This window comes from Geotrypetes seraphini, chromosome 7 (genome assembly GCF_902459505.1).
Source record: "Geotrypetes seraphini chromosome 7, aGeoSer1.1, whole genome shotgun sequence".
Taxonomy (NCBI): domain Eukaryota; kingdom Metazoa; phylum Chordata; class Amphibia; order Gymnophiona; family Dermophiidae; genus Geotrypetes; species Geotrypetes seraphini.
Window position 1 is genome coordinate 82,460,899 of NC_047090.1, and position 17,430 is coordinate 82,478,328.

The 17,430-nt window shown below is 43.8% G+C and overlaps 1 protein-coding gene across 3 annotated transcripts in view; it reads left to right on the top strand.

The window, feature by feature from the left end:
• SCFD1 (sec1 family domain containing 1) overlaps positions 1–17,430 on the top strand; it is a 248,396-nt gene that overhangs the window by 170,929 nt on the left and 60,037 nt on the right. For all 3 annotated transcript variants that reach the window (XM_033952477.1, XM_033952475.1, XM_033952476.1), the window contains exons 17-19: positions 3,519–3,598; positions 5,105–5,158; positions 6,440–6,515. In XM_033952477.1, the coding sequence (XP_033808368.1) occupies positions 3,519–3,598; positions 5,105–5,158; positions 6,440–6,515 (210 nt within the window). The remainder of the gene's footprint in view (positions 1–3,518; positions 3,599–5,104; positions 5,159–6,439; positions 6,516–17,430) is intronic.

The following is a 17,430-nucleotide window of genomic DNA, read 5'->3' on the forward strand; positions in this document are numbered from 1 at the left end:
GACACTTTGTCCAGAAGCAACGGCCGGTTTGGCCAGTCGGTGTTACGTAATCTGTTTTCCTAAATTGCCATCCTCCCACCTGCCCTTTTTTGGTTGGCTTGGAGGTCACCCACATGTGAGAATATCATGCCTGCTTGTCCTGGGATAAAGCACAGTTACTTACCGTAACAGGTGTTATCCAGGGACAGCAGGCATATATTCTCACAACTCGTCCACCTCCCCGGGGATGGCTTCTTTGCTTGATATGGAACTGAGGACCACGAGGTGGGGATGCGCCCTCTAGTGGGCAGGAAGGCTAGCACATGCGTGGTGCAGTGTGCAAACTTGAAACTTCAATCAAGTTTGCTTGAAAAGCTGTCCGCGCGGGGCTCCGTAGATGATGTCACCCACCCACATGTGAGAATATATGCCTGCTGTCCCTGGATAACACCTGTTACGGTAAGTAACTGTGCTTTATGTTCTAGCTGTAAGTGCTCATACCTAAATGCTAGTGATATACCTGCAACTTTTAATATTCTGTAAGTTACATGCATAAGTGTGAGTCCCTCTCATGCTTCAGCCAGACTCCATGTAGGTGTTTGCCTGCCTGGAAGATACACTGATATTTACAGAATAGCACTTAGGTGTACACATACATGCGTTTATGCCTTTATTCTAATGGTTTATGTAAGGATGGTCGTGCCCCCACAATGTGAGGTTATAGGGGTTATGTGAGGCGCCCTTACAAACGCCAGGTCCAAAGTTCAATACCTTCACAGAGGAATTCCCCAGGAGTAGAATCAAAAACAAAGACCACTAACCGTGTTTGCATAAAGAATAGATGTACTGTGCAGAGAAAGCAAAATTCATAAAAGTTACAATTAAGCATTACAATTAATGAGAGATATAAGTTTTACAATTACAGAGACTGCTTCTGTGTTCTTGTGAATGAGAGAGAACACACAAAGAAAGAGAGCGAGAGAAAGGGGGTGGGGAGGGTGATGTCCCCAGCTTCAGGCTCCAGAGATAAAGAACAAGAGCTAGAGAGTAGAGAGTTGCGCGGGGACAGAAATCCCACCCGTCCCCGCCAAAGTCTCACAAGTCCCCACCCGTCCCCGTGAGGAATCCCACCCGTCCCCGTGAGGAATCCCTCCGTCCCCACCCGTCCCCGCGAGGAATCCCCTCCGTCCCCGCCCGTCCCTATAAACTTCAGAAATAGTTATTTCATTTAATTATGCTACTGAATTAAAGGCTCTGGTAGAAACCCATTTACAAATAAGCAAAAAGACTTTATTAATTTGGAAATATTAATTGGGAAGAATACATACTTTGTAAATGGGTTTCTACCAGAGCCTCTTTTGTTTATAAATTTTTATCAACACAACTAATATACTACTTTATCCTGAAGCAATAAAATAGAATTCTTTTCCTACCTTTGTTGCCTGGTTTCTGCTTTCCTCATGTTCTCATTCAGTTCTTTCCATCCACTGTCTCTCTTCCTTCTGCGTCTTCCATTTGCTCTGTTACTGTGCCTCTCCCTTTCTCCCCCCTTCCAAATTGGTCTGGCACCCATCTTCTTCCCTCCGCTCCCCCCATAGTCTGGCATCTCTGTCTTCTTCCCTGCCAGCGTCTTCTCCCCACTCTCTCTTCCCTATTTCCTTTCAGCGTCCTTCTCCCCCCATATTCCCCATGTCCTGTCAGCGTCCTTCTCCCCCTCTGTCTTCCCCATGTCCTTTTAGTGTCCTTCTCCCCCCTCTGTCTTCCCCATGTCCTTTCAGCGTCCTTCCCCACCCACCCTCCGTCTTCCCCATGTGCTTTCAGCGTCCTTCTCCCCCCATCTTCCCCGTGTCCTTTCAGCATCCTTCTCCCTCTCTGTCTTCCCCATGGCCTTTCAGCGTCCTTCTCCCCCCCCCCCCCCGTCTTCCCCATGGCCTTTCAGCGTCCTTCTCCACCCACCCTCCGTCTTCCCCATGTGCTTTCAGCGTCCTTCTCCCCCCCCCCGTCTTCCCCATGTCCTGTCAGCGTCCTTCTCCCCCTTCTGTCTTCCACAAATGCTTTCAGTGTCCTTCCCCCCCCCCCCCCCGTCTTCCCCATGGCCTTTCAGCATCCTTCTCCACCCCTTTGTCTTCCCCAGTGCTTTCAGCGTCCTTCTCCCCCCTCCTTCTCTCCCGCCCCGGGTGCAGCACAGCCGGCCAGGTCCCCTTACTTTTGTGCCGACAACATCCCCGGTCCGACAAACCTCCCTGCCCTTAACCGCGAATCTAAATTTCCTTCTTACAGCTGCTGTAAGAAGGTAATTTAGATTTGTGGTTAAGGGCAGGGAGGTTTGTCGGACCAGGGCTGTTGTCGGTCGGTCGGGAAAGCGCCACAAAAGTAAGGGGACCTGGCCGGCTGTGCTGCATCTGGGGCGGGGCGGACCGCCCCCCTCCTTTGGTAGCCACTCGAGCCGCGAGGCTACTCCTCCTTACCTACCCTGCCTGCAGCTCAGAGCCGAACGGAAGTCTTCCTGACGTCAGCGCTGACGGAGGGAGGGCTTTGTTTAAGCCCTCCCTCCCCTCCGACGTCAGCGCTGACATCAGGAAGACTTCCGTTCGGCTCTGTGCTGCAAGCAGAGCAGGTAGGGAGAAAAGACGCGCGACTTAGTACATCCAGCCCCGCAGGAACCCCGCGACCCTAGGGGGCGTCCCCACGGGATCCCCGTGGCGCGAAGGGGGAACCCGCGGGTCCCGCGGGATTCCCGTCGTCCCCGTTCCCGTGCAGCTCTCTACTAGAGAGACAGAGATAGAGCAAGAGGGCGGTGATGCAAGAGGAGCCTTTTATAGCTTGGAAATTTATTCTAAATATAGAATCTATTGAACTTCAATAGAATCTATTGAAGTTAAGCATCTCCATCCTTAGTAAACTGTCTGAAACAATAGTTAGTTTCACTGACCAGGATGGGGAGTGAGATGTGCTAGACTGGAGAAGTATAGACTGGAGTCAAATGTACTTTCCAGTATGCCTCTGACAATAGTTTCTGATTAATCTTAGTTATCTGTGCACCTGGACCCATTGTATATCTTCAGACATTAACACATCATCTTAACACCTCTTAGAGCACCTTTTTACTGCCAGGTCCTGTAAGCACTGATTGAATTAGGGTTGTTTGAAACAGTCTGCCTGGATGCTTACTGTATGTGAATTCTGTGCATGAGCACTTAGAGTCTATCTGCATCCACATCCCAGAGTCAGATTGATATAATTTCCCATAGGCCTTTGCTGACATTGGTTAGGGCAACCAAAAATGCTGATTGCTAGCAATAGCTATGCTCACAGTTTACATACACAATTTGACATGTAAATGTTAGAACATACTTTATGGAATTGCTCCCTTAGTGTCTAAAACACTCATAATAAGAAAGTAGAGCATGATGATCAATAGTCTTACTATATCTAATAACAATGCAAAATAAATGTTACTTTTTTTTGTTGTACCCCGTCCACATTGTTCTAGAAACTCACCTGAAACTGCTTATGATTTCTGTTTGTTTTGTTTTCAGGTGGATTTGGAACAGTACAGAAAGGCCCTGACAGATGCTGGATGTAATCTTGCTCCTTTGAACTATGTCAAACAGTGGAAGTAAGTTCATTTCGTAGACTTCTCTGATTCTTATCTGTTATGGGTAATGGCAGACTTCTTTTCTCCCATCTGGCAGTATGTGTGGAATATAACTGTGCAGGCTGACGGTTTCAAGTAGAGCTAAAATGAGAATATTATTTCTCAGAATCTTCTCAGACTTGCAAGTTCAAGTCAGGCTTGATTACTGACTTTTTAATTTTTGTCGATAATACCCATATTTATTTCCTTTGGATGCCATCTGGCAAATTTTGGTTCCAGAAGTGGAACTAAAATTTTCAATTCTAGAGGAGGTTATATGCAGTTTTTCTAAACTATATAGTGGTGTATTGGAATCCAGTTTTGGTTGAAAGCACCATAGATATAAAAAGGATAGTTTAGTCTGTTGAAAGTTGTATACTGCCTTTGGCAAGTCAGAGCAAAGACATTGATGAAAGGTGGTGGAGAATTGGGCAGAGTACTCTCTGATTTATTTTTGATACAAAACAGCTTCACAATAGATGATGTGGGCGGAAGCTTCTTCTCTGACGCAACCGGAAGTTGCGTCAGAAGAGAAGTTTCCGCCCACACACACGCGACTGCAGGGCGACACAGGCAGGCTTCATCGGCTTCAGTTTCTTTTCTAAAGCGCCGCAAAGGTAAGGGGGAGGGAGGGAGGGAGATAGATTTGGCCGGAGGTAGGGAGAGGGCCGCACGCCTTCCCTCCCTTAACTGCAGGGACAAAGCCATTCACCGCTCCACACGGCGGTGGATGGCCCTGTCCCTGTGGCCGCAGTGAGCACTTTTTCCCCCCCACCGTTTCAACGGGTTACCCGCGGCTATCCGTGGGTAATGGCCACCGTGTCATTCTCTAGTCTGGAGCTGGCAATAGAGGAGCAGGGTACAGATAAGAGAGACTTACCCGATGAGTGGAGTTGTCTCCTAAGCCAGATATTTCATTGACAGAGGAGGTCCTTCATGACATGAGGTAGGAAGCCAGATTCTTGATGTGCTGCCTCCTGAAAGCATCTAGAAAGTTTTCTAAACTGGAGAGAAATATGTACCCAAGCCTGTCGGGTGGCAACATCCGCTTCAGAGGACTTCCTGCTGCATATGAAGATAATTTTTTACCGATAAATAATTTGGTTTTCCCAGTTCTGTCTTGGAAGCATACCTTGCCAGTTCCTCCAATGAATATACATGAGATAAATTTTCACGACTGGTTTGGTATACCTCTAGGACAATGTTGGGGAACACTGATATAAAGGATAGAGTTGATAAAGAAAGAGAAAAGCCATATTTTAATCTGGTATTTTTATTTAGTTTGAGAATTGTCTGGTTTTAGAAAAAATATTTCAGAGAATAGCTAAAATTTTTTCTCCTTTTTGTTTCTAGAGCAAAAAGTATTTATTACATCAGGAATATAGATTTTAGCTGGGCAGACTGGATGGGACCACACATCCGTCGTCATTTGCTATGTTACTATATTCTGTCTTATCTCTCTTATTTTCTTTTTTTTTAATCTCACAGGGCATTCGCTAAAATGACCTCAGCTCCAGCCAACAATACAACAAAGTCAAAAGGGTAGGACATTGAATGTTTATACTCTTATTAACTACAGTGTACCCATCCTTATTCTCTTAGGGGGAGAAATCATCAAGCAGAATTAGGGTTTAACACATCTTAATTTAGAATTTAGTGCATGTTAAAGGCATGCTAAGCCCTAACTCTACTTGATGATTTTCCACCTTTAATCTCAGACACACTCCAAACAGCGAACAGTTGGGGGCCCATCTAGTTTATTAAATTGTTGGGGCACCCACTCATAACTACTTATGTCTGATTATAAAGTAAAATAAATACAATGAAATCTGCTCAGTTCATAAGTGTTTACAAAACTAATGATTTGTTAGCATGAGTAAGCTAACTGTGACCATACCATTTGTGTACTGGTTTATTTATTTACAAAAACTTGATATACTTCCAATCACAGTGTAGTATTGGTAGGCGGTTTACAAAAAGCCTACTAGATGGGTAAAGGGAATAAAAGCAGAAGTAAAGAAAAGGGTGGAGCGATGAGCTTGGGGGGAGGAAAGAAAAAGAGAAAAACTGCTGTTAATACTTTGTATTGAAAGTTGGAGATTTGGGTTCAGTTCTCTTTTTTTTATTTTTTTATTTGCCTTCTTGGATCAGAAGAATGGGAATTATATGAGGTGCCCCCTTTTTTCCATTGCATAAAATGGAACTCTGTGCTTAAAATAGCATGACATCTGGTAAAATAACCCATCTTAATGATAACCCACTTTGATAACTTCCTCCTTCAGTGTTTCATTGCCTTTTTGTATGTTAATTTAAGGCATCTGGATCCTTCAGTGTTTCATTGCCTTTTTGTATGTTAATTAAGGCATCTGGATACTGCAGTGTTAACACCATACAAACTCTGCTGAATAATTATTCTTTATAAGGAGGCTGGTAGAAACTGCTGCAGAATGCTTAAAAAATGTTATGGCTGTTGTACCAAGTTCATAGTTCATCTCTTGACTCGTTCTGTAGTGACAGCTAGATGGGAAACAGTTGAAGAAGTTGAAACACTTGAAGAAGTGGATTAAAATGAACTGAGTCCTATCTTTAGTCACAGCCAGCTTTTTGTTTTGTTATATGATTTAAAGATAGCTATGATATGTTAGAAGCAGTTGAAACAATTTTGGCTCTGAAAGATGAGATTCCAATCCTTTCTGTGTTCTGGTGGAACCAAGACATTACAATGCCTTGCCTTTGTTTCATTCATGTTAAAAGTTTCTCTTGGAAAGAGAAATGAAAACATTGTCCGGCCCTCCATTTAGTTTACCTTTTTGTTTTCCCCAGTCTGATTTCACGTGTCATGAATACTGGCTCTCAGTTCGTTATAGATGGAGTGAAGAACTTGGTGTTGAAGCAACTTGTAAGTGCTAGTCTACCAATACAAATCGTGCTAATCAATGGCAGTTATAATTCCAGGAACTGGCTTTACATCATGAAAACATAGGTATTGTGTTCTATAGTAGATTTGTCTTTGCTTCTTTCAAGTATCACATGTATCTGGGTTTCTCTATTTTTCTCTTTTGCACTCTTCATTTGTACATGCAGCTCTATGTACTTCCATATTTTTATGTTATCTAACTGCATCTTCCTATCACATGGGCAAGTCAATTTGAATCTGTGATTCTTTGTTCTTTTTAGTGTTATTTATTTGATCTTAATCTTATTTTTCTTCATCTGGCGGCTGTGATTGGGTTAAGAGCTCTTCATTGGCATATCTTCTCACATATTCAATTTCTTCTTTGCTAATTAGAGAATATTGGAAGAAATATTGTTACTGCCACTTTTCCAACATTTTAGACTTTTTTTTCAAACAATAACTAATGACCACCTACATGTGTGCCAAAAATTTCACGCCCAAATTCCATCTAGAAGTGTCCCCACCCCTAAAAATATGATACAGATGGATGTATATGAATTATATAGTGGATTAATTAGCAAAGGCCCAGATTTGATAAACAGCACCATCTTTGTCCGCCTAAGAAATGGCCATCGATCGCATGTCAATCATAACTGCTCTGTTATACTGTAGAATCGTGACTTCGTGAAAGGTAGGTGCTAGAAATTTAGGTCAGGGTTTTCAAGGCCTACATTTCCTTCACCTACCTTTCATAAGAAGCGCAGCTACAGAGGCGCGTAACGATGCCTAAGGCCACTTCTGGCATTAGCCATATCTATAGTGGCATTAAGCATTGTAAAGTGCCTCTGTAGCTGCGATGCAGGTACCAGTTTTGTTTTTAAATGGCATTTCCAACTTAATTTAGGTGCCGGTAGGAAATACAGTATTCAAGCGCATTATAACATTTTCATCTTTGTTTTCCATTCCTTTCCTGATATTCCTAACATTCTATTTGCTTTCTTAGCCGCCAACGCACATTGAGCTGAGGGTTTCAACTTATCCTCAACTATGACACCTAGATGCTTTTCCTGTGCAGTGACTCCTAAGGTGGAACCCTGCATCACATAGCTATAGTTGTACGTGGAAAAGTGGAACCCCATCACTTTGCAGTTGCTCACATTAAAAGTCATCTGCCATTTTGATGCCCAGTCTTCCAAAGCCCTCTTGCAATTTAGCAACTTTGATTAACTGTGTGTCATCAGCAAATTTAATTATCTCACTAGTTAATCCCATCCCTTGATAATTGATAAATATGTTAAAAAGCAGCAGTCCCTGCACAGACCCCTGGGGAACCCCACTATTTACCCAGCTCCATTGGGCATTTAAACCTACAATGCTGGATTTTAAAGAAAATTACAAATTATTAACAATAGCTCTGCAAGTTCATTTTTCAATTCTATCAGCGCTCTGGGATATACTGTATACCATCCAGTCCAGATGGTCCAGTCTTACAAAGATTTGTTTGAGTTTCTCTGATTCATCAGAATTGAATACTATTTCTGGCACTATTAAGTTCCCCACACTTTATCACCAAAAATACGGATGGATTGCTGCTTAAGCCACACTTCTTACATGAAGTTGAATAAAAGAGATTAATAGTGGATCTCAAGCGCTCATTGTTGCACTGCCACTAGAACAAGTCTCGGCGTACAACATACTTGTGAGCTATCATCTGTCCTTTACTCTCTTTATTCTTTATAATTTATTTTTTCCTTATTATTTCACCTTCTTTTAATATCTATTTTAATATCTTATAATATCTATTTTAAAATCATCATAATAATCCCCTCACGTTGTAATTATTATGATTGTACTTAACTTGAAGCGAAGTTTTACTGCCCGACGGAAGATCTCCATTTCGCTCCCTACTACGAGTATCCGAGCTTCTTCAGGAACAGTCTTGTTAGACTTAACACTAAAGCAAAAAATATATAAGATCAAAAGAATGTAAGTTTCTTAAAATGCTAACTATTTAATGCTTTTGCAATTTAGCGAGGTCACAAGTTTATAAAATGTAGATGTTGACAGGTTGTCATAGCCTTAGGCGATGCCACGTGAGGGGATTATTATGATGATTTTAGTAAAATAGAGATTAAAAGAAGGTGAAATAATAAGGAAAAAATAAATTATAAAGAACTTGATAAGAATAAAGAGAGTAAAGGACCGATGATAGCTCACAAGTATGTTGTACGCCGAGACTTGTTCTAGTGGCAGTGCAACAATGAGCGCTTGAGATCCACTATTAATCTCTTTTATTCAACTTCATGTAAGAAGTGTGGCTTAAGCAGCAATCCATCCGTATTTTTGGTGATAAAGTGTGGAGCACTACTATTTGAAGGAGTGATTAACTATTAAGTTCCCCACATCTTCCTCGGTGAAGCCCAAAGCAAAGAATTCATTTAGGGCCTGATTCTGTGTAGGACGCCTGGTCTTAGCAGCTGCCTAAGCGGCTTTTGAGAATCACAGATGGGCGTCCTATATAGAATCATGTCTATCCTAGGGACAGATGCCTAACGCTGCCTAACTATTCTGATTTTCTAACCAGCATCCATGTTACAGGCGCCGTTTAGAGAATTGCATTGCCGCTGAGCTGATCGCAGCAAGGAATTCTCCCTACTGCGTTCAGCTGAGTAGCAGGGAACCCTCAATCCCCCTACCTCCACCACACACCCAATCACACACAAGTTAACCCCCCCTCCGACTGTCCACAGCATGAGGAGTGCCCAATTCCTCCAGCTGCTGTGCCTCCCACCGAAGCATCCCTCAGCAGGAGGAGTGCCCAATTCCTCTTCCTGCCACTCCCCCGAAGCAACCCCCCCCCCCAAAAAAAAAACCCATCGCTTGGCAGGAATGCCCAATTCTTCCTAAGGCCCCCCCCCCGAAACATCACCTGGTGACCATACCCCCTTCCAGGGCCCCCCACCAACCTGGAGACCCCCACCCAGCATCCCCCTAACAGGAAGACTTCCCCCCCACCACTCCCCTCTGTACTTTTTAAAATGAAGGTTCAGCCATAGGAATGCATACATCGTCCTGCAGGTAGGCCCGCCACTGCAAAATGGCGGTCCTTCCCCTACCTGGTGCATTCTCGGATGCACCTTGAAGGAAACTAAGTCCCTGATTGGCTCAGGTGCCTAAGGCCTCCCCCTAAGGGGAACCGTAGGCACCTGGACCAACCGGAGTCTTAGGCCTCCTTCCCAATACATTCTGGGATGCACTGGGAGTGGCCTAAGATCCGATTGGCCAGATACCAAAGGCCCCTCCTGATTGGCTGGTTAGACAGCGGTAGGACACCTACCACTGCCTACAATTGGGACGTCATTTAATAGAATTTGCCCCTTAATGTCTCCACTATGGCCTTGTCTTCCCTGAGAACCACTTTTATCTCTTGGGCCCAGATGCACTAAACTCTCCGATCGTCATTAAATCAGTTTGAACAGAAGTATTAGGTCTAATGGAGCAATGGATGACTAAATTTAGACTGAAGCTTAACTCAGAAAAAACGAAGTTTTTTGTAGCTTCACCGCACCTGTTTAATACTAAAACATCATTGTGTATAAATAAATTCAGCTATCCTATTCAATCTACCATTAAGGTTTTGGGAATAATACTGGACCAATGCTTGACTATGAAGAACCAGGTGGACTCTGGTCAGAAAGGATTTCTTTATTCTTTGGAAGCTTCGGTCCATTAGGGCGTATTTTGATCATTTAGAGTTTTGGTACAGTCTCTTATACTAAGCCAGCTTGATTACTGCAATATTGCCTCTTTGGCATTTTCCCAGAAGAATATGCAACAATTGCGAATAGTACAAAATGTGGCAGTCATGCTGATTTTTAGATTGAAGAAATATAATCATGTAACACCCTCCTATCGAGTACTACATTGGCTGCCAATGGAGGCACGGGTGAAATTTAAGTTTGGTTGCTTCTGTTTTAAGGCTTTGTTTGGTTTAGCTCCCAAATATATAATTGAGCTTTTCTCTTTTGCAACCAACAGACATAAGAGAAACTCACATCTGAATTTTGTTTTTCTGCCTGTTAGAATATGTAAACTTAAAAAACATCATCAAAACCTTTTTTTCATATCAAGCAGCGTTATGGGGTAAGGATTTAGAACAATTGCTTTTGCTTACTGACACTTATGGGGAATTTAGGAGACAACTAAAAACATATCTGCTTTTGAAGTATTTAGGCAGCTTATTCGTAAAAATTTTATTATACACTATTTTGATAATTGTACTGTCTCTAATTATTGGCTTTTAACTTTTTTAGTTCTATTCAACTTCTTTTATTGTTGGAGGTTTTTTTAACTGCTATAAACCGCATAGAATTTTACGGCCTTGCGCTATATAAACTGATTATTATTATTATTATTATTACACAATGGCTCACTGTGTGGTTTTCCATGCATTCATACATTCTCCAACTCTGCCATGCAAACAGCCTCATGTGCCTGTGGGAGAGGGGCCTTAGATGCCTTAGCCATACAGGGATTTAGGCTCTTCCCAGCTTATCTCAAAATGCACTGGGCAGGGGCCTAAGGCCTTGGTTGGCTCAGGCATCTATGGCCTCCTCCCCTGTGGGGTGGGGGGAAGCATGACCTTTTTTTATCGGGATGGATATTGCGTATGTGTGTGTGTGTGTATAACACACACATGACATCTGAGTCCATTAAAAAAAAGGCATCCTGCTCTGAACAGCTGAATGGCAGGAGGCTGCTTTAGGGCTTCCCTTGCAGCTCAGCTGTTCAGGTTTTTCCTACCATCTCTGTACATGTGTCAAAGTTGGTTTTCCAACGACTGGTGGAGTGGGATTGCGGCAGTCCTCCACAAAACTAATTTGCATTAGAGGTCTGCACGGGGATCGCGGGGATCCCGCGGGTTCCCCCCCTGGCCCACGGGACTCCCACGGGGACGCCCACTGGCCCACGGTACTCCCACGGGGACGCCCCCTAGCCCACGGGACTCCCATGGGGATGAAAACAGCCTACCTAAATTCTGGCGATGCAGGCATGCAGCTTACAAGTCCGGCGTCGCGGCGGGAAATAGCCATGCTGAGCAGTGAGCTCAGCACGTACACAGATGAAAGCCTTGCTTGCTGATTGGTCCGGCGGCCCCACCCCGCCGTGCCGCCGGACCAATCAGCAAGCAAGGCTTTCATCTGTGTACGTGCTGAGCTCACTGCTCAGCATGGCTATTTCCCGCCGCAACGCCGGACTTGTAAGCTGCATGCCTGCATCGCCAGAATGTAGGTAGGCTGTTTTCATCCCCGTGGGAGTCTCTCTCATGCGCTATGGCTCTAAGTCAGGGGTGCCCAACACGTCGATCACGATCAACCGGTAGTTCAGGAAGGCAACATGAGTCGATCGCAGAGCCCATCCCAGGCTCCGTGATAGACTCGTGTTGCCGTCCCGATCTACCGGGCCTATCAGCCTTCCTCTCCCCGACGTCAAAGACGCCGACGCGGGCATTAGGCTGTTTTTGTCATTTCAGGTGGGGGGTGGCAGCGGCAGCAGCGGCAGCCTGAAAAAGAAATCATCCTGGCCGGGGTCGGTGCCATGCTCCGGAGCTTCTACAGCCTTCCTATCTCCCTTCTACCTGCTTCCGGCCACACCCCCTGCTCCGCGGCTCTCTTCGGCAACTCAGCAGCAGCGATCGACACAAGCTTCTGACGTCGGGGCCTACCCTCTGCGAGTCCCGCTTGTTTCAACTTCCTTTTTCCACAAAGGCGGGACTCGTAGAGGGAAGGCCTCGATGTCGGCAGTTTGTCTTGATCACCGCTGCTGACGAGTTACTGAAGAGAGCCGCGGAGCAGGGGGGTGTTGCCAGGTGCAGGTAGAAGGGAGAGGGCCAGATGCAGGACTCGTGGGTGAGGGAGGAGAAGAGAGAGAGAGAAAGAGAGAGGGGAGGGAAACAAAAGGAAATATTTCATACTGGGCTGGGCCGGAGTGGAGGGAGGGTGGAAAGATTCTGGCTACCGGGTGCAGTAACAAAGGAAAAGGGGGGAAAGCTGAAAATGGAGATAGTGACACAAAGAAGAGAAAGAGTAAGCAGGATCTACTGAATAAGGATAGAGATACAGAGGGGACATGAAGAGGAGGTGAAATAGAGACATAGAAGTAATGCTGAAAAAGTGGGGGGGGGAGATAAAGACATTGAAAGGGCAAATGGTGAACATGGGGTAAAGACAAGGACAGAGACAAATGAAGATTCTGAAAAAGTGGTGAGATAGGGATATAGGTGAGATGGACACAAAGAAGGGTGATGCTGGAAAATAGGTGGAATGGTAATTCTGACAAACACAGAAGGGAAATGCTGGATCAAGGAGAGATGGGGCTCAGCCTGGATGGAATGAGGAGAAATGCCTTGTTGGCCCGGAACTTCCTCTCCTACGTCAGAATTGACATCAGGGAGCGGAATGCTGGTCAGCGCGACGCTTCTGCAGGGAAAGCTTGGGACAGCGGTGGCTTGGGGGCTATTCCCCGATAGCGGTGGCAACAAACCGAGTGGCTTGGGGGAGGGCACGGAGAAAGAAAGAAAGGGGGCAGACAGGGAGACAGAAAGAAGGGGGAACAGGGAGACAGAAAGAAAAAGTTGGGGGAGAGAATGAGGTCTGGAGGAGAGGAAACATACAGGAGGCTGAAAGAAAGGAAGAAAGATTGGATGCACAGTCAGAAGAAGAAAGTGCAACCAGAGACTCATGAAATCACCAAACAGCATAGGTAGGAAAAATGATTTTATTTTCAATTTAGTGATCAAAATGTGTCTGTTTTCAGAATTTATATCTGCTGTCTATATTTTGCACTATGGCTCCCTTTTACTAAACCGCAATATCATTTTTTAGCTCAGGGAGCCTATGAGCATTGAGAGCAGCGCGAGGCATTCAGCGTAACTCCCTGTGCTAAAACCTACTATTGTGGTTTAGTAAAAAGGGAGGGGGTGTATTTGTCTATTTTTGTATTTTGTTACCGAGGTGACATTGCATAGAGTCATCTGCCTTGGGAAATGTATATGGCAGATATCTTTGTTTTGTGTTCAAAAGAAAAGAAAATGCATTTCTGGTTTTATTTCTACAGTGTTGAAGTACTTGTTGGCCCTTGCTGTGACTGGTGGGGATCCCCAAGCACCGCCAGCAGAGGACCTCCTCTAGAGATGGTCAGAACTCCCCTCCACCAAGCGCAGCAGTCGCTGGCAGCATCCATGAGCCACTGAGGTGCCAGCATCTGTGACTCAGGGACGCTACTGCTGCCTGCCAAGCTTGGCAAAAGGGACCCCAGGCCAACTGCAAAGGAAGTCCTCAGCTGAAGTTTGTGGGTTCTCATCAGCTGAGTATTTATATTTTATATTTACATTAGAGGTTCTGGTAGAAACCCATTTACAAAGTATGTATTCTTCCCAATTAATATTTCCAAATTAATAAAGTCTCTTTGCTTATTTGTAAATGGGTCTCTACCAGAGCCTTTAATTCAGTAGCATAATTAAATAAAATAACTATTTCTGAAGTTTATAGGGAAGGATGGTGACGGAGGGGATTCCTCGCGGGGACGGGTGGGGACGGAGGGGATTCCTCGCGGGGACGGGTGGGGACTCCTCACGGGGACGGGTGGGGACGGAGGGGATTCCTCGTGGGGACGGAGGGATTCCTCACGGGGACGGGTGGGGACGGGTGGGATTCCTCACGGGGACGGGTGGGATTTCTGTCCCCGCGCAACTCTCTAATTTGCATGCAGAGTCGTTGGAAAATTGATCACTGTTTTAAAATTGGACAAAAAAATTGTCCCACAGTGACCCACACTGTCTTAATGATCAGTTTTAGTGCATCTGGGCCTTGGTTGTCGAGCGGTCCAACTGATTCTCTTCCTGGTTTCTTGCTTGTAATATACCTAAAATAGTTTTACTGTGTGTTTTGCTTCTAGTGCAATCTTCTTTTAAGGTCTCTCTTTGCCTTCCTTATTAGCCCCTTGCATGTGACTTGCCATTCCTTGTGCTGTTTACAATTATTTTCAGTCGGATCCTTCTTCCACTTTCTGAAAGATTCTCTTTTAGCTCTAATAGCTTCCTTCATCTCATTTGTTAACCACTGTGGCTGCTGTTTGGTCTTCCTCCTAGTTTGCTTACCTCTGCTTAGACTATTTTACATCTAACCTTATTATTATTGTAGGTTAAACTGTTCTCAGTCTGCAGTTTATAAAATTTAAAAGTTACTGTAACCTAGATTTCCAGAAAGCCTTTGACAAGGTGCCTCATGAACGTCTACTCCGGAAACTGAAGAACCATGGGGTGGACGGAGACGTGCATAGATGGATCAGAAACTGGTTAGCGAGTAGGAAACAGAGGGTAGGGGTGAAGGGACACTACTCAGACTGGAGGAAGGTCACGAGTGGTGTTCCGCAGGGCTCAGTGCTCGGGCCGCTGCTATTTAATATATTCATAAATGATCTAGAAACAGGAACAAAGAGTGAGATAATAAAATTTGCGGACGATACCAAACTATTTAGTGGACAAAGGAGGAAAAATTGCAAAGGGACTTGGACAAATTGGGGGAATGGGCAGAGAGATGGCAGATGAAGTTCAATGTTGAAAAGTGTAAAGTATTGCATGTGGGAATCAGAAACCCGAGGCACAGCTATACGATGGGAGGGATGTTATTGAATGAGAGTACCCAAGAAAGGGACTTGGGGGTAATGGTGGACATGACAATGAAGCCGACGGCACAGTGCGCAGCGGCCGCTAAGAGAGCGAATAGAATGCTGGGGATAATCAAGAAGGGTATTACAACTAGAACGAAAGAAGTTATCCTGCCGCTGTACCGGGCAATGGTGCGTCCGCATCTTGAGTACTGCGTCCAGTATTGGTCACCATACCTTAAGAAGGATATGGTGTTACTCGAGAGAGTTCAGAGGAGAGCGACACGACTGATTAAGGAGATGGAAAGCCTTTCATACGCTGAGAGATTGGAGAAACTGGGTCTCTTTTCCCTGGAGAAGAGAAGACTTAGAGGGGATATGATAGAGACTTACAAGATCATGAAGGGCATAGAGAGAGTAGAGAGGGACAGATTCTTCAAACTTTCAGAACATAAAAAAAACAAGAGGGCATTCGGAAAAGTTGAAAGGGGACAGATTCAAAACGAATGCTAGGAAGTTCTTCTTTACCCAACGTGTGGTGGACACCTGGAATGCGCTTCCAGAGGACGTTATAGGGCAGCGAACGGTACTGGGGTTTAAGAAAGGATTGGACAATTTCCTGCTGGAAAAGGGGATAGAGGGGTATAGATAAAAGATTACTGCACAGGTCCTGGACCTGATGGGCCGCCGCGTGAGCGGACTGCTGGGCGCGATGGACCTCGGGTCTGACCCAGCGGAGGCATTTCTTATGTTCTTATGTTAAAATTGTAAAACAACAAAGTATATAAACCAGCTGTTAGAGTAAGCCCTGCATTACTGTACCATAGCCAGTTGAGGGCATCCAAGTTTCATGCAATTAGTACTGTAAATGTTTCATTGGTATTTTATCATAACTTGCATTTAATTTAGAATTGCACTTTAATAATATTATCTATATCAGATATTCTTTACTAAAAGATATGATCAGTCAGAAGTTATTTGAGTCTTATACTTGAATGTACACTACTTGGTAGCTTTTGGGCTTGCAGGCAGCATATTTGAAAAATAAATATTTTGTTTACTTTGATATATTTATAATTTGCTTACACTTTTACAAAGTGCATTCTGTCTGAACTCAGATTTTGTCAAAGTAATAACTATCATGTTAAGCTTTTCAAGTTCATCATTCATTCTTGCCTTTCCTTTCTGAGTTGCCTAGTCCTGTATGTTGCACAATTATAAATGGAATTCAGCAGTATTAATTTATTGTACTTGTTCCTACTTTTGCTTATTGTTTAGCTTCTGCTGAATCTCTGATTGTAAACTCGGACTTGGTAAATCACTGAAACGATTCACTGGAATTTTTGTTTTTTGTGAAAGGATACCAAAGTATATTTTATTTATTCTCTACTTTGTTCTTGGAGTCTCCATTCGGCCACAAAGAGTGCCAGCTTGAATTCATACTGTACAAAGGGCTTTTCATAAGGAAATGTATCTCCTAATTTCTTACTTTTGTGAGAGAGGGTAGATGGTAATCATGTGTGTATACCCCTTTTATGCATTTTTCTACTTGCAATATGAAAAGGGGATCATAAGTTTAAAAAAATACATGATCACTTTATATGTAGTACCATCGTGCCAAGGGAGCAGTGGAGTTAAAATCAAAGCTACTTTGTCATCTATAAATCTGGTTCACAGAGATCAAAACATTGGCAAGTAGTTAAGAATTATACTACTGTATTTATTATTAAACACTATGAAAGAACTGGTACATAGTGTACAGAATGAGACCTCTCACAAAGTCTAATAAATATTTAAATTGCAATTTTTATTTCTCCATCTCAGGACAGAATTACATTTTTCTCATTGCAAATCTCAGTCAATGTGTAGCTTTATGGAGCAGCTGATTCAAGAATGGATAAGAGGCAAAGCAATTCTAGACCTAGTTCTTAGTGGAGTGCATGAATTAGTGTGGGAGATAATGGTGCTGAGGCCGCTTGGTAACAGTGATCATAATATGATCAGATTTGATATAATCCCTAGAATAAGTTCACACAGGAAATCCAGTTCAACAGTATTTAACTTTAAAAAAGAAGACAATGATATCATGAAAAGAATGCTAAAAAAGAAACTTAAAGGAGCTGCTGCAAAGGTCAAAATTTACTTCAGGCGTGGATGCTATTCAAAAATACCATCCTGGAAGGCCAGACTAGATATAGTCCATGTATTAAAAAAGGAGGAAGGAAGACCAAATGACAGCCAGAGTAGTTAA